Source organism: Cibotium barometz, chromosome 39, assembly GCF_041138505.1.
Source record: "Cibotium barometz isolate CiBa-2024 chromosome 39, ASM4113850v1, whole genome shotgun sequence".
NCBI classification, from domain to species: domain Eukaryota; kingdom Viridiplantae; phylum Streptophyta; class Polypodiopsida; order Cyatheales; family Cibotiaceae; genus Cibotium; species Cibotium barometz.
In genome coordinates, this window is record NC_141084.1 from 48032207 (window position 1) to 48050696 (window position 18490).

Below are 18490 nucleotides of genomic sequence, written 5' to 3' on the forward strand. Positions count from 1 at the left end.
CAAAGGGAAGAATACCAAATCATTCACACCACCACTGAGGAGGAGAAGATGAGGCATGCCCGCTGCCTCAACATTCGAGTCACAGGTATAGCCGAGACACCCGCCTCCACTCCCGAGAAAGATGGACAGCTTCTATGCACGAAGCTCGGCTACAGGGAAGAGGACCCTCTCCCCTTCACCAAAGCATGGAGAGCCGGGAAAGACTCAACACGCAAGCGAGCCCTCATCTTCCAGTTTGCACGAGAGACGGAGAGTGTCACCTTCATGAGGAAGAGGGTGATTCTACGAGGGTTACAGGGAGATCCCATCTATTTGGATGACGACCTTACAAGGATGCAGATAGAACATAGGAAAACATGCATGCCGACAGTCCTACAGGCCCGGAAAGAGGGCAAGAGAGCATTCTATCGCGATGGCCGTGTCATCATCGATGGCAAGGCCACCGATTAGCGCTAGGCGGCCAATGGGACATCGGCTATGGAGGATCCAGATTCAGAGATACACACAGCAGTTTGGAACTGCAATGGAGCACTTTGGACACATCCTGGGAGGATGGAGGAGGTCATGGAGGGACGGGACATCATACTACTTACAGAGACGCACCAGCGCCCAGAGAGGGGGCTACCCAAAGTAGAGGGCTATCAGTGGGAGTTTACATACAGGGGGGACGACACGGTAGAGCACATCGAGAGGATCTGGAGGTATAGCGGTACTCTTCAAGCAAGAACTGCAGGAGCGCCTATAGTTGGTAGCACGTGACAAGTAGGCTAGATACACGTGGATTAGACTGCAGCTCTCAGCAGACAGGGTGTTATACATTGCTCTATGCTACTTCTCTCCTAGAGGATCGATATATGCCATGACAACAGAGGAGGAGAGTAGAGGGGAGGAGGAGGACACAGGGCCATTGGGAGAGTTACCATATGCAGCCGTTTCAGATGAGATCATACACTACTCCAACCTAGGGGAAGTCCTCCTTATGGGGGACTTCAATGCACGGACATAGAGCCGACAGTGCGACATTTATGATTTCGAGCACCCCGAGGTGATGCACACACTAGAGGTGGAGGACACGGGAGCTTGCAGGGTGTCAGAGGACATGGGGCCGGATAACACCAGATATGGTCATCACTTGCTTGAGCTAGGAGCCCGACACCATCTCGTTATTTATAACGGGATGAGACAGTGGCAGGATTCAGGAGCACTAACATGCTTTCCACGATCAGGGGGGTAGCACAGTGTACTACATCATGGGGTCCATGGAGACCACACAGGCAGTGACATCTTTCACCACCCCTTCCTGTCCTATTGGTGCAGATCACACGTACCTCTTACTGTCATTGGTGAGCTACACACCAGCACCCACACAGCCCACACAAGCATCGCATTCAACTTTCTACTTCACCCATGACTTGGCAGACATATATCAGCATCATGTATATGAGGGGCTATTCCAGATGGATCCCCTGTCACATCTAGACACACTCACCACCTAGCTATCATCTCTAATACATATACGGTTGCCACCCGCAGCTTCCCCCATCATACACACATTGCACACACAGATAGATCTGGGAGCATGCCCCAGAATCGGTGGTATGATGATGAGTGTAGAGAGCTATATAGACACCTCCGTGCCCAGAGAGCACTCGGGACCATTACACAGAGACATGCGAGCTGACAGATGAGGACCCTCACACGCCGTAAGAGGCGTGCATATGAGGAAGCACAGTACTGGGATATATACCACCTACTCATGAGCAGAGATGCAGCCACTCCATGGCGCAGGATGAGAGAGCCTCGCCCTCGTACCTTGATTGAGGATCCACACACGTCACACATATGCAAAGAGCCTCTACCATATCCCTCAGCAGCCGCCCATACCACAGCCATAGGAGTCCCGCCCTACCATCGCGCAGTGCTTGAGGGAAAGTTGAGCTCATATGCAGAGAAGGAGGGACCCTGAGCACCAGTGCAGGCTGGATTCCGACGAGCTTTCTCCACTATTGACCATATATTCACTCTGAGATGTTTGATTGACCAGGCTAGGGCACGGGAGAAGAGATTATACTGCTGCTTTGTGGATTTCCACAAAGCATTTGACACGGTGCCAAGAGAGAGACTCTTCCAGCGCCTATAGTCATTGGGGATCCCATCAGAGATGATTTGGGGCATCTATGCTTTATATGAGCAGGTCATCGGGTGCATACGATGCCCCAGGGGGCTATCTGATGTTAGTGGTAGCACCATAGGTGTGAAGCAAGGATGCCCACTCTCTCCTACACTATTTCTGCTATACATCGATGTGGTGGCGGGGTAAACATCTCAGGTACCACAGTCCACATTATGCTATATGCAGATGATATTATTCTGGTCTCTGAGTCGCGGATGGGACTACAGCACCATCTCCATGCACTCGATGACTTTTGCACACGGAGGGGGCTTACAGTGAACCTTGGTAAAACCAAGGCCATGATTTTCCACACCTCAAGGCCGGTTCGATGACAGGCCATCTTCACACTAGCACGAGGACAGGTAGAGGTGGTAGACTCATGTGTACTTGGGGATTACATTTACGACTCTGCCAAGAAGATTTACTATGGCACAGGCAGCCAGGGATAGACTCACACGAGGGTATGCAGCTCTAGCCTTGCTAGAGAGAGAGTGTCACTAGGCACACTTCCAGGAGCCCCGCGCAAAGGGGTGGTTTTTTGACACACTAGTCACCCATGCTTTGATGTATGCTGCAGCAGTATGGGCACTGGGCTCACCACCTCCACATGGTCTCAGATAGAGAGGCCTGAGATTGTCATGCTCTCACGGATGATCCGTAGGAAACCCTCCGTCCCACATGACATTGTCCAGACGGAGTTTGCTGCACCTCCTATGCTAGTAGAGGCCCTCTTCCAGACGATCTGCTTCATACAGAGGATCGGAGATATGCCATCAGATGGACTCTCACATAGAGCTTTTGAGGCGTCCAGGCAGCTCGCAGAGAGTGGAGATAGGAGATCATGGTATTCACAGATGATACAGTGGCTGACTTAGCATGGTCTCGACATAGATCACCTGCCACCTTTCCAGTATGATATACATGCACCACAGATCCAGCTCTCTCACAGTGAGAGGAATAGAATCCTTCGGCAAGATTTATGGCAGCGATACACTCAAGAGACTTGGATTGCACCCAGTCAGCCTCTACCGCCAAAGATGCTATACTACAGAGATCAGTTTATGTGTACATGCCTCACAGTGCCCGAGTGGCGATTGGCCAGCTCAGAGTGTCATCACACGAGCTTGAGATTGAGGCAGGTAGGGCAGCACGGATCCCCAAAGCAGAGAGGATATGCAAACTATGCCACGAGGAGGTTGAGAGTGAGGAACATTATGTATGCAGATGCAAAGCATATAGTGTCATTAGAGAGAGATATACCACCATCTTCAGTGGACATCCCTCACTCCGACAGATCATGGAGTCTGCAGACTAGCGCAGATTTGGCCAGTTCTTGTTAGAGATAGCGCCACAGAGAGACACTGATACGGACTCATACAAGAGGCAGAGGTGGGCGACAGCTCCAGCCCACTGATTTCTTCCAGAGATCTATCCCAGTGCCTACCCTGACACAGGAGGGGGTTACACTTCAGCGCGCTGCGGACCTCCGAGCCAGACGGAGACCGAGAGCACCAGGCTACCATACTCCCAAACTACAGCATAGGGAGTTCACCAAGATACGGGCTCGACATCAGCACCATATCCAAGAGCGGCTGGCTCACTTACACTCACACCCGGAGATCATGCTCCGAGGTATTTTTGCCTCGCCATCGCCTTTGTATCACATATTACACCCCCATTATGGTAATGGTTAGAGCTAGACAGATCTGCATTGCATTCTTGTATACCCTACGCATATTACACCCCCAGTCCATTATCAGGAGCAGACGCCCGATTGGCAGGGAGTCCACACAGAGATAGATTACTGAGTTCTTTAGAGGGACTACCTGGAAGGACACACAGCTGACAGCCCAGCAACAGGCACCCCGTAAGACTTTGTTGAGAGAGTTAACTTGTTGGGCAGATCCAAACGCTGAGGGTTCGCGGATCCTCACATCGGAGATGGTGCATACACCGGAGGATTCAGAGCATCATTTCGAGGTATCGGGCTCGTCTGACCACGCATCTCACTATGGCAGATATCCAGGCCATCCGACAGAGACCCATGCTAGAGCTCCTAGGATGATTACCACTCTAGCCATATACTGTTGTACTCAGTGTCACTTTTGTACCTCCCCATATTCATGTATTCAGGTATCCATGTACTCATGTACCCCATTTTGACTAGTAACATTAGCTTCCCACTCTCCCTAGTTGGTGCTTCCGGATGCTCCCTACTGATGTATTGTAGGGCTAGATACTTACCTTCAGTTCTTTCTTTTCTTTTCCAGACAGTGTATCAGATGTCACATGGTTGTAACTTTGGTCTCATAGGTCACTTTGGCCTTTTGAAGACGTTAATATAACATTTCATTTCATTTGATTTCTCTCGAGCATTCTATCGCGATGGTCGAGTCATCATCGACGGCAAGGCCACCGATTAGCGCCAGGCGGCCTATGGGACATCGGCTATGGAGGATCCAGATTCACAGATACACATAGCAGTTTGGAACTGCAATGGAGCACTTTGGACACATCCTGGGAGGATGGAGGAGGTCATGGAGGGACGGGACATCATACTACTTCCTACAGAGACACACCAGAGCCTAGAGAGGGGGCTACCCAAAGTAGACGGTTATCAGTGGGAGTCTACACACAGGGGGACCACATGACAGAGCACATCGAGAGGATCTGGAGGTATAGCGGTACTCTTCAGGCGAGAGCTACATGGGTGCCTACGGGTGGTAGCACGTGACCAAGAGGCTAGATACATGTGGATCAGACTGCAGCTCTCGGCAGACAGGGTGTTATACATGGCTCTATGCTACTTCTCTCCTAGAGGATCGAGATATGCCATGACAGCAGAGGAGGAGAGTAGAGAGGCGAAGGAGGACACAGGGCCATTAGGAGAGTCACCATATGCTTTCAGATAAAATCATACACTACTCCAACCTGGGGGAAGTCCTCCTTATGGGGGACTTCAATGCACGGACACAGAGCCGACAGTGCGACATTTATGATTTCGAGCACCCCGAGGTGATGCACACACGAGGTGGAGGACACGGGAGCTTGCAGGGTGTCAGAGGACATGGGTCCGGATAACACTAGATATGGTCATCACCTACTTGAGTTGGGAGCCCGACACCATCTCGTTATTTATAGCGGGATGAGACAGTGGCAGGATTCAGGACCACTGGCATGCTTTCCACGGTCAGGTGGAGGTAGCATAGTGGACTACATCATGGGGTCCATGGAGACCACACAGGTAGTGACATCTTTCACCATCCCCCCCCTGTCCTACTGGTGCGGATCACACGTACCTCTTGCTATCACTGGCGAGCTCCACACCAGCACCCACACAACCCACACATGCATGGCATACCAATTTCTACTTCACCCATGACCTGGCACACATATATGAGCATCATGTATATGACGGGCTACTCCAGATGGATCCCCTATCACCCCTAGACACACTCACCACTCAGATGTCATCTCTACTACATACGGCCGCCACCCGCAGCTTCCCCCACCATACACACATCGCGCACACAGATAGATCTGGGAGCATGCCCCAGAATCGGTGGTATGATGATGATTGCAGAGAGCTATACTGACACCTCCGTGCCCAGAGAGCATCGGGGACCATTGCACAGAGAGGCGAGCCGACAGATACAGACCCTCACATGCCTTAAGAGGCGTGCATATGAGGAGGCACAGTACTGGGATATGTACCACCTTCTCATGAGCAGAGATACAGCCACCACTGCATGGCGCAAGATGAGAGAGCCTCGCCCTCGTACCCCAATTGCGGATCCACACACATGGCACACATATTCAAAGAGCCTGTACCATATCCCTTACCAACCGCCCATACCACATTCACAGGAGCCCCGCCCTACCACCACCTCTACTTTCTTTATTGCCTCGATGGTAGAGAGAGCTATCCACCGGTTACAGCATGGGAGATCGGCTGACCACACAAGTATAGAGAGTGAGCATCTTATTTATGCAGCTAACGCACTGGCACCCTTTGTTGCTCACCTCTTTAATAGGGCACTAGTGGAGAGCCTACCAGTTGAATGGACTATGCACACTATCGTGCCTCTCCACAAAGCGGGAGACATGCTAGACCCCAGCAACTACAGGACTATCATGATTGGTCATACATTGGCCAAACTTTATGGCGTAGTGCTCGAGGCAGAGTTGAGCTCATATGCAGAGAAGGAGGGACTGCGAGCGCTAGGGCAGGCTGGATTCCAACGAGCTTTCTCCACTATTGACCATATATTCACTCTGAGATGTTTGATTTGTCAGGCTAGGGCGCGGGAGAGGAGATTATACTGCTGCTTTGTGGATTTCCGCAAAGCATTTGACACGGTGCCACGGGAAAGACTCTTCTAGCGCCTCCAGTCATTGGGGATCCCATCAGAGATGGTCTGGGGCATCTATGCTTTATATGAGCAGGTCATCGGGCGCATACGATGCCCCGGGGGCTATTTGATGTTATTGCTAGCACCATAGGTGTGAAGCAAGGATGCCCACTCTCTCCTACACTATTTGGGCTATACATTGATAAGGTGGCTGACTTCGTTGTTCACGGTGTTTGGGACGGGGTAGACATTTGAGGTACCACAGTGCACATTATGCTATATGCAGATGATATCATTTTGGTTTGTGAGTTGCAGATGGGACTACAGCATCATCTCCATGCACTCGATGACTTCTGCACAGAGAGGGGACTTACAATGAACCTTGGGAAAACCATGGTCATGATTTTCCACACCTCAGGGCCGGTTACACGACAGACACTAGCAGGAGGACAGGTAGAGGTGGCAGACTCATATGTGTACTTGGGGATTACATTCGTGACTCCGCCAGGAAGATTTACTATGGCACAGGCAGCCAGGGGTAGACTCACACGAGGGTATGCAACTTTGGCCATGCTAGAGAGACAATGTCACCTGGCACACTTCCAAGAGCCCCGCACGAAGGGGTGGTTTTTTGACACACTAGTCACCCATGCTTTGATGTATGTTGCAGTAGTATGGGCGCGTGGGCTCGCCACGTCCACATGGTCTCAGATAGAGAGACCTCAGATTCTCATGCTCTCACGGATGATCCGCAGCAAACCCTCCATCCCACATGACATTGTCCGAGCGGAGTTTGCTGCACCTCCTATGCTAGTAGAGGCCCTCTTCCAGACGATCTGCTTCATACAAAGGATCAGAGATATGCCATCAGATCGACTCTCACATAGAGCTTTTGAGGCGTCCACGCAGCTCCCAGAGAGTGGAGATAGGAGATCATGGTATTCATAGATGATACAGTGGCTCACTCAGCATGGTCTCCACATAGATCACCTGCCACGTTTCTAGTATGATATACATGCACCACACATCCAGCTCTCTCACAATGAGAGGAACAGAGTCCTTCGGTAGGATTTATGGCAGCGATACAGCCAGTCAGCCTCTACCGCCGAAGATGCTATACTACAGAGATCAGTTTATGCGTATCTTAGCGGATGGATTCATTTAGCGACCCGGATATATGGATGTGTACATGCCTCACAGTGCCCGAGTGGCGATTGGCCAGCTCAGAGTGTCATCACACGAGCTTGAGATTGAGGCAAGTAGGGCAGCACGGATTCCCAAAGCAGAGAGGATATGCAGACTATGCCAGGGGAGGAGGTTGAGAGTGAGGAGCATTATGTATGCAGATGCAAAGCATATAGTGTCATTAGAGAGAGATACAGCACCATCTTTAGTGGACATCCCTCACTTCGCCAGATCATGGGTTAGATCTTCTCAGCCTCTACACCCACTGCACATGGATCACACCTTTGGAGCTCCCACCAAACAGAGATCACTTCCTTACGCTCAATGAGGATGGCTTTATCTAGCAACCAATGTTCACATGTCCCAGGCCATGCAGATTGGGATTGGCCAAATACGGGTTTCATCCCCCCACAGCCTCAGGGTGGAGACAAGGAGATAGGATCTTCAGAGTCGGGGAGTTAATATGGAGACTCAAGGAGGAGAGGATTTATCGATTATGCCACGTAGAGTTTGAGATAGAGGAGCATTACATATGTTGCTGCCCAATATATTATGAGATCCGCGGGAGGTTTCAGTATCTGTTCCATAAGACATTCAGCCCACTTTTGAGGATCATTGACTTCCTGAGCAACCATGGCCTAGGGCTTTTCCTGCTCAAGCTTTGTAGACACAGGGACACTTGCTTGAGAGAGCTTCAGCCCTAGTCACCTTGACCCCTCTCTCACAAGCCAACCATCACTAGGTTTTTCCTGACCTAGGATGAGGAGGACACCCATACAGTGAATCCCATGGACCCACCTCAGGCTGCTATGGACCCACCTAAACCGAGGGGAGTTACCTCAGACTGGGCCACTATATCCTAGTGTGCCGGACGGCCCCGCCCCCCTCATGAGCTCTAGATCCAGGACATGCTCCATCACCATCGAGCCACCTTTCCACGTGACCTAGCTGAGGGAGACCTCTCGACCATACTCATTAGCCCCATGCTTGATATTTTGGAGAGTGGTATACCATTTTTAGGGGGTTGATGCTTCTCTCAGGTCTGATGCCTCTGGTATTCTATGATGAGATTTCCATGGACAATTTTGTGTCACTTGAGGGAGATAGTTTTCATTTGTTTTATTTTAGTTTCCGTTCCATGATGAGATATGCCATGGACATTATTGTATCATGTTGGTCTCATAGGCCCATTGGGTCTTTAGTAGAAGATTAATATATCTTTCTTTCTTTCTCTCTCTGTCTCTCTATCTCTCGTGGCACAAAACTATGGCCTCTCTGCTCATGAGCATGTGATATGTGTCCCAGTATTGAGCCTCCTCATAAGCTCGCCACTTACGGCGGGTGAGAGTATGCATCCTCCTGCCTGCCTGTCTCTGGGTGATCTCCTCGCGAGTCCTCTGCACTCGGAGACTGCGGTAAAGGTTTCTGCACTCATCATCATACCATCGGTTCTGGGACATGCTCCCAGATGTAGGTGGCTGTCCTGTCTGTATGTGGTATGGGAAACTCCTCGTGGCTGCGGAGTGCAGTACATGTGAGAGCTGGGAGGTGAGCATAGCCATGGGTGCCGATGGGTCTAAGGCAAATAGCTGATCATGATAGTCGTACACATCGGCTAGGTCCTGAGTGAAGTGGAAAATAGTGCATGGTGGTTGTATGATGGGTGGGTGGGTCTCCAATAAGCTCCTCAAAGTGAGGGATAGGTATGTATGATCCGCCCCAATGGGGCATGGTGGTACGGTGAAGTGAGACACCATATCTACTGCCTCCCGGGATCCCCCACATAGTCCACTATCAAAGTCATAGATCTCGCACTGTCTGCTCTGAGTCCGTGCATTGAAGTCCCCCATCAAGAAGACTTCTCCCAGTGTCCAATAGGGTAAGATCTCCTCAGATAAGACAGAGTATGGAGACTCACTAGCCTCTCCTCCACCCGGCTCCTCGGTGGTGGCAAACCACGACCCCTTCGGAGGAAAGTAGCAAAGGGCGATATAAATCCATCTGGTCTCCGAGAGGCGTAAGCTAATTCCGAGTCTCATGCTACGATTAGAACATGCTCATGTAACCCATGTCTGAAAAGCGATGCAATACCTCCTGAACCTTGGGAGGTGGCCTGTCTCATCCCCCGTCGGTGAGCTGACTCCCACTGATAACCCTCAACCCGTGGTAAGCCCCTCTCCGGGCTCTCATGTGTCTCTGTCATCAAGATGATATCCCTGCCCTCCATCACCTCCTCAAGTCTCCCTGGATGTGTCCATAGGACTCCATTACAGTTCCAGACTACTATGTGTATCTCTTTGTCTTCATGTTGTTTCCTCCGTGTCTCATAGGCCAGATGGCGCTATTTGACCCTCTTCCCATCAATGTAGATGTGACCATCCCTATAATGTGCCTTCTTCCCTTCTTTGCGTGCCGCCTTGATCTTCGGCATGCATAATCTTCTGTGCTCCAGCTGCATCCACGTGAGGTCATCATCGAAGTAGATGGGGTCCCGTGGCAAGCTCCTCAAGATAGCCCGTCTTCTCATAAAGCCCATCCTACTCTCCTCATCCGGGAACTGTAGCACTAAGGCCTTGCCTTTGGTGGAGTCTTTTGGGGTTGTCCTCCATACTCTAGTAAACGGGAGCAGCTCATCCTCCTTTAGTCCCAACTTGGTACATAGGTTCTACCCGTCAATCTCGGGCGTGGAGGCAGTGCTCTCTGGTATCCCTGTGACTCGGATGTTGAGGCGCCGGATCCGTCGCATCTTCTCTTCATCAAGAGTAGACTGCATCATGTGTACATCTTCTTGTACCTCCTCCTTAATGTTCTTCTTCATCACTTGTACAGCTTCTTGCACCTCCTTTTTGATGTTCTTCTTCATCACTTCTACCCATCCTTCGCGGGCCGCCTCCATTTTCCCCTCGATTGTGTGGGTGAGGGTTTTGGTGATCTCTTCTTTGATTGCCTCTTCGTCCACCTCAAGAGTCTCTCCTTCCTCCCGTGGACGATCGCGTAAGGATGCCACTTCACCCTTCAAAAGGTTGATTTCCTCCTGCATGGCGAGCTTTTCCTTCTGCCACTCCTCTTGCATGGTAAGCTTCTCTTCCTTCCATATTTCCGCTTTGGCCTCCAGCTTCCCCATGCGCATCAATAAGTCCTTCTTGTTGGCGGTGATGGTGCTGTCCAATGTCTTCTTCTGGTCCTTGATAAGATCCCTAAGGATATGATCAAGCTGGCTGATTTTGTCATCTACAGACCCTCCCATTGTAGAGGGAGGGAATGTTTGAAAGGAGCAAGTAAATATGTGGGAGAGAAAGAGAAGAAATGGATGAAATAGGGTGGGGGGTTCAATGAACATGTACCCTGAGTCTGAATGAAAGCGAGCTAGCCTCTCCTGTCTCCATCTGGCGTCTCATCCGGATAGCTGCTATCTCTCGGTGACGGAGTCGGGTGCTCTGTGTCCAGTCTGTCTAGGTCTCCTCCTGGCTCTCAATTCCTCTGCTCTCTGTGCGGTCACCCCACGTGGTACATCAACTGGCACTGGCATAGCTCTCTGGAAGAAATCTGTGAGCTGGGACTGTCTCCCACCCCTAGTGGGAGCGGGTGTCTGGAGGAGTCTCTCTGGAGAACTATGAAGCTCTAGTAGTAGTCTGCCAAGCTGTCACTGGTCCGAGGCCTCCATCAACTGATGTAGTGAAGAGTGCTTCTCAAACAATCCTGCATAAAGAAAGATTTTATTAACGTCTTCCAAAAGACCGAACTCGGCCTATGAGACAAATCAGTGTACCTGTGTGGGGTATCCTCTGTCATCCCAACAAAATGAAAAAGTACTGAACTAAAAAGCTGAATCTGGGTGTGCAATAAGTACAATGAGTGGGGGAGGGGATGCGGGAGAGAGAGGGAGAGAGAGAGAGAGAGAGAGAACATAACTTACTTTTTGTGAGCAGAGCAGATGGGATCAAGGCCGCTACTCTTTATTGGCAGGATTTGTCGAGGTTGGAGAGACATTTGAAACAGCTGTTGGGAGGGAGGTACAAGAAGAGGCTGGGATCGAGTTGGAGTTCAAAACTATCAAGTGAGTGGGACACCTATTTGGAACTCTCTGGTATGAGATGTGCTTTGAGGGTTGGTGCATGTGTACAATTGGATTGCATGTTTACAATTTGATTCATTGGTAAGAAAGAAAGTGAACTATGCTGTTCCTAAAAGGTGAATTTGGGCATGTTCCTAGGTTCATCTAGGTATATATGCAATGATTGCTATGGTACTCTAACCTTTTGCTTGAAATGTATCATATAGTGTACTGCTCACGCACATGAATGTGTGTGTGCGTGCATGCAGAGGCATACGAAGACGATACTTGTGCTGTTGAATGATTCACTTTTTCTTTCTAATTAGGTATATTGCGAGCCAACCCTGGCCATTTCCGTCATCTCTAATGGTTGGTTTTATTGCCGAGGCAAAAGAAAAGCTCGATTCTTCATGTTTGAATCTTGATCAAGTTGACAACGTGGTGCCTGTTGGTAATGAGAGTCTCCGCAAGTTGATACAGAGGAAAAGCCTTCCAACAATTGAAGTAGACACAAAAGAGCTTGAAGTATGAAGCTGACTATTCTTTGCTTTGTAATTTTTCATTTTCGTCAGGGTGCATTCGACTTGTATTTTATTGGCCCTCTTGGTTGTTCGCATGTACCTCAATTTGAACCCTTTTTAGTGCCTAATTTGTGGATTTATCTTGATCGTAATGCTTGCTTGGTGCCTCATCTTTGCAGCAGCCTGAGTGGGGAGCGAGAACGTAGATGAGTGGGTGTCCTAATCTTGTTTTTTTATAGGATGCCAGATGGATACACAGAAGCTTCCTACGAGCAGTCCTCCAAGAAACTCCATCTCCTGGTACTGCCATGTTTAGTGTTCCTGGGAAGCATGCGATTGCACATTTTCTCATGCAACAGTGGGTCGCCCATCATAAGGAAACAGAGTGGGCAGGCAACCAAATTGCTACTGTGGAGATTGATGAAGGTATGTGCCCAACAAAAGAAAACTCTTAAATTCAAAGGGAACTTCACAGGCTTTGAGAAGAAAGCATGCAAGTCAATTTTCTGTGTTTTTATAGGGGTACTTGGGACATTCGTCGAGGATTCAAGATTGATGGCACATGTTAGAAAAATCTTTTATTTACCATTTTTTTCCCTTGGGCCGTGCAGGTGTTTTCAAGTATGTGCTTATTCGTGTGTGTGATGGTTGTGGGAACCAGAAATTGGTAAAGTTCTCTACCATTATTTTTATGACAATGCACTGAAGATTTGGGCCGGGGTGTGTGTGTTGGGGGGACCATCTTACCGTGTGTGTCCATGTGCTTCTCAACGGTGGTGCACTCGTGCCAACCATTGGTGTTTATTCTATTCACCCATGCAATGATTTTACTACATTGACCCCGTATGCCCTTCTGTCCTTTTGATACAAGAAGGTAGGGTTTTAAAAAAAAAGGCAAAAACATGCACCCCCCTTTAATGGAATTCACATGATTTTTGTAGGTAGTACGAGGCAATAAAAGAATGGCATATCATGCAGACATCTTTAATAACACTAAGGAGAAACTCAAGAACATGGAGCTTCAGGTATTATATTACATCTTATGCCTAGGCAACTTTTGTTAATCAAGCAAAAATTTTGATATTCTGTTGAAATTCACTCTGAAGTCTCTCATGTTTTGTGTTCTAATAAGCTACAACCTAAGAGATATGCCACTTGTAAGAAAGGCACATGCATGTGTTTTAAATGTTAAGGACCTAGATAAATTATAGTCTTTAAAGCTAGATGTAAATAGTTGATAGACACAACAGTCTACGTTGAGAAGCTAGATTAATTACATTCTTTAAAAGCTAGATGTAAATACTTGATGAACATAAGGGGCAAAGATTGTGAGGATGGTGGATGTTGTTAATCCAATAACAAAATGACAATGATGGCGATCATGATGATGACCTAGTAGCAGGAACGCTTAATTACGTCAATATGCTGAAGTATGTAGAGCTTGTCCAGCTCTTTTAGTTACCTTTTTGTACATCAACTTGCATACAGCTGATGCTTTATGTATGAATGAATGCTTATATACATACATAAGTATGTGTGCATGTACACACACACACACACACACACACACACACTTTTTTTTTTTTTGTAAAACTAGTTGAAATTGCATTATATCATAAATGTACAAAAGGGTTTGACATCAGGAGGATGTCTAAACCCTAGAACTTAAAAACAGCAGTAAAAAAAGTTCTATGCAAGAGCAGGGCAGTGCTCAAGAAAAGAGCCTATGCCCTATCCATCAGAAACAGTAAAAGAAAAGCTGAACACAAGAAACATCCAAATCTCCCTCATGCACAGCATCATATAAGGACTGCCGCAACGAGGCTCGGAAGAACTCATAAGGGTGCTGAAGGGGTGAATTCAGATATGTATGATTTCGCTGTAGCCAGAGGGTCCATAAGGCCCAGTATCTGATTCAATGGAAGAAAAGAGAATACTGTGACAAAGAAGCTGATAAGGTGCCAAACATCCAGAAAAACTTGTAGAACCTGTGTGCAGGAAATCTGAGAGATAAAAAATAGGAGATCTTTACACACACACACACACACACACACACACACACATATATATATATGTATGTATGTATGTACTATTTACAGATCCTATAGATTGGCAGCTGATTGATGTTATCTTGCAGTCAACCCAGTGTCGCTTGCTTGCTAGTGCTGAAATAGCTCAGCATGTAGCCAAACTAAATGCACACTCAGCTTTTAAACGATAGTGGCGCCAGAGAGGATGGCATATACAGCCATGCAATATGGGATCCAAATTTGATTTGAGCGAACGACAGCTGTTTCCTATCAATAAGAAGGGAAAAGGCTAACTTGTTGTCATCATTCCAAGCACATGCTTTGGTAACTGCACACAGGCAATGTTCACTGACACTTACATAGTGGAGATTTGAATGCTGAATTCACATAGGAGTTAGCTGCAGTCAGTCGGTTTTGTGCTGTCTGCAGTCATGACAGTGTGTTACTAAGGTTTTAGCTCGGGCTGGCTGTAGACTCATGGCAATGTGTTACCAAGGTTTTAACTAGGGGATTATTTGGCCAAGGAAAAGATTTTCAGAGGTTTTTGAAGGCATGATGTTCTATATTCTGTCTGATGATGAGATTGGATTTGACTGCGTGGCAGGTGCAAGTGTTGGGTGGTGGGCGAATAGAACATCAGTTGAAAGAACGTGTCATTCATGTGTATGGATTTTCACAAGCTTATGGAAGAGCTAATCATGCAGTTACCATGGCACTCCTACAGCAGTGGCTCCCATTGCATACCATTTCCCTCTCATGGGATGGGTACTAAAGTGATCCAGAGCATTGCATCAAAAAACAATCTGCTTCAGTAAACATGAGCTGCAGTGTGGTATATTTTGAAAATGCTTTTTCCTCATTCAAATGCACATTCTTGTAGGATGGGACAGTACCACTTCCCCCCCCCCCCCCCTCCCCCCCTTTTTTTTTCATCGGTAAGGTATGGGAAAGGTTCTTGACTAAAGATGAGTACTTTTCGTGAACGAAAACTTTCTTGATTAAAACTTGTACTGTTAAAGCATCTAATTGACCTGATTGTTCATAGTAAGTGATAGGGGATAAAGAATGTAAGGGTTTCAAAGAAGTAATCAATCTATAGTATGAATGTTAGAAGGCCAAGAGTTTTAGGGACGATAAGAGGCCAAGCTAAGTGTGAGATATTGCAAATGAAAAGGTGCTACCACTAAGACTTGTGGGGTTCATCCCGCAGCTTGTCCATGGCCTATAAAGTGGCTAATATCTGAAAAGGGTGGAAACCCCTTGTGGCACTCGGGTGTGTGTGTGGTTAGTATGGTGTGTGTGTGTGTGAAATTTTCGTGTGTGACTAGAAATGGAATAAGACCTTTAAAAAAAAAGGTTGCTACCACTAAGACTTCATAAAATAAGTGGGATTTGAAGGAGGATATACTTAATCCAAGGTGAAGGGAACGCATTGGGCAAGACCTTGCCTAAGTGGGAATTGAAGGAGGATATACTTAATCCAAGGTCAAGGGAATTCATTGGGCAAGACTTTGCCTAATTATTCAAATTCCAATGATACAAAACACCAATTGTGTATTTTGACAGTTTTGATTTAGAGATGAAGGTGCCAGGACTCAGTGTACTGAATTTTGATGTGTTTTTTTTGAAGTATCACATGTTTGTTTGGACCAGTCCTTGAAATTTTTGCAAGATAATTGCAAAAATTTTTGAAGTATCACATGTTTGTTTGGACCAGTCCTTGAAATTTTTGCAAGATAATTGCAATCGAAATGCACAAAATGGGCTTAGTAGTTGACAAAATCACCCTTGCTTGTCTACAAAGGTCACTGTCACGTCATTCTATATCAACCTAGTTATCATGCTATGAGCAATTTTTGACTGAAGACCTTATAAGGGAGTTTGAAAATTTTTCAATTTCCATTTTGCAAGAGAGAAAAAATGGGGGCACAGTGAACCCTTCTAAGCTTTTGTCAAAACCAGCTCATCTGACATATCGTTAGAAAGTTCTTGTGAAGAGTAGGTTCTAAATCTACATTCTCCGACAAGTTTGGATTTCGTATGTTGAAGATATACCAAAAAGTATATTGAAAAGAAAATTCCCAAAGTAATAGGATTTTCCTAAACTCCCTAATATGGTCTTACAGGTGGTTGTTTCTACTTTTCAGTTAGTTTAATAAGAGTACTCATGTGGTTGTGAAATGAACCCATCCTCTCCAAGGGCTTATTCTGGTGGCGTTTCTTGATGGTCTCTAGCTCATTGATTGTGCTCTACAACTGGTTTCTTGATGATGCGTTCTACCTATACAACAATGCTCCAAAGATGGAGCTTTTTTGTGCGCCACAGTCCCCATGTGAACATGCCTCGGGTGACCTAGGCAATGACTCTTGTAGCCCCTAGTTGGTGGGGTTGTGGCTATCAAGTGTTCTAAATGGTTGTTGCATGTGGGAACCAACGAGGGAGGAGGGTCCAGTGGTTGAAATGCGTGCATTTACACAAGCATGTGAACACATCCTAGGTGCTCTTGCAAGCTAGGTGATTTGGTAGGGTGCTCCCAAAGTATCTTGACATACATTGGTGAGCTTAAAAGACTAAGTAACTTGGGGTCTTAAATGCACATGGCAAATGTGATCTACAACAAGTGATCCCGTCACTTCTAGTTTATCGAACCCTTGTAAACTAGGAAAATGGTAGGCTCTAGACTTCCAGTTTAGAGAGACAAACCCAAACCACTATACTATCCCGCAAGATCACCATCCGTCTTCCTAAACCATAAATTCTAATATTTCTAGCTTACTTTTTTCTCTAGTTTACTTTTTTCTTTGGTTTACTATTCCCTAGTTTACTTGATTTGCCTTCTTTTTTCTTTGGTTTAGTGTCCGTAGTATACTTGATTTGCCTACTTTACCATTCCCTTCTTGTGACTTATTTTTCTAGTTTCTAAATCCACAATGATTATCGGCTCCCCTAGTTTACTTCTCACCTCAATATTTCTAATTTTTCATCCCTAATTCACCTTTTTTCTAGTTTACCAAGAATGACCAGCCTGGAAGGGGCGGCTAGTGGCAAGATTGCTTGTGGTCATAAATCCCATCTATTATGTGCATTTAAGACCCTATGTCTGCAATCGCGTGTCAACAAGGAAATTTGGTATTTTAAATCTCTTCGCGTGGCTATGCACGTGGCTAGCGCAGCTACAGTTGTGTAGAAGCCACGCCTATAGCCGCACTGCAGTCTACAACAAAACAAATGGGGACAGAATGAGTGAGATGTGTCTCCACATCTCTCCCATTCTGTTCCCATTTTTTGGGGACGTATATAAAACATTACAAATATTAAAAAAACAATTGCAATTCATACACTGCATGAACATTACAATACTTGGCAAATGTCAGTATATTACATGTTCTCCATCCCCAACAAATTACATTAGTTGATTGAATCCAAAAAGACCACATAAGCATAATGAAAATCTATGGAGTTAGGGATTACATCGAGGTCCTCATCTCATGCATTTCGATTATTATCGCCCTTTGGGGCTTCACCCTCCTCTCTTACATTTCCATTACTTCTCGTTTGCACATGGGCACTATTTGCAGTAACACCGTTTGTAGTAACATGATCTTAAAACACAACAAAACTCATACAAGTGAAACTCGATTTCGGAAAAACAAAGAGGTTATGGTTTAGGAATGTACTTACTTACCATACTTGCCAAGCATGGCTACCATAAATAACAATCCATCCTTCGTCTTAAACCCTTTCAAAGAGATCTTACAAACTTTGTTGTATAATGCGAAATCATATTTATCATGGGTAGGGAGGTAGTCTAGTGCTTTAAGTTCTAGATATACAAACAAATGAACATTGATTTTATGTTGTTATAAGGTGACCTTTTTTTTCTTAACAGACGAGATACAGTTTGAGGCAATATACTTACAAAGACTATTGGGATATTTACTCTTCCTTCACGTGTAAACAACAATAGCATTGCAAGTTGTTTGCTATCTGTTCATACATAAACATAAATACTTAAAATACCTATGCATAGTCTATATAGAGCATACATGTAGAAGAGGCGTATATGCATGCATATTAGAGCATATACATAGATCTAATATGCTCTATGTATGCATGCAAAAAGTTGTAATATGCATGCATAGAGCATACATATTAGATCACTATTATGCTCTAC

General features: G+C 46.5%; 1 protein-coding gene across 4 annotated transcripts in view; it reads left to right on the forward strand.

The window, feature by feature from the left end:
• The window catches only part of LOC147616178 (uncharacterized), a 140945-nt gene extending 125609 nt beyond the window's left edge, over positions 1–15336 (forward strand). For all 4 annotated transcript variants that reach the window (XM_086778819.1, XM_086778817.1, XM_086778818.1 and 1 more), the window contains 6 exons: positions 11640–11767; positions 12091–12289; positions 12525–12711; positions 12897–12952; positions 13227–13310; positions 14920–15336. In XM_086778819.1, coding sequence (XP_086634945.1) covers positions 11640–11767; positions 12091–12289; positions 12525–12711; positions 12897–12952; positions 13227–13310; positions 14920–15087 — 822 coding nt within the window. In that variant the 3' untranslated portion in view covers positions 15088–15336. The remainder of the gene's footprint in view (positions 1–11639; positions 11768–12090; positions 12290–12524; positions 12712–12896; positions 12953–13226; positions 13311–14919) is intronic.
• Positions 15337–18490: the final 3154 nt, after the last annotated feature.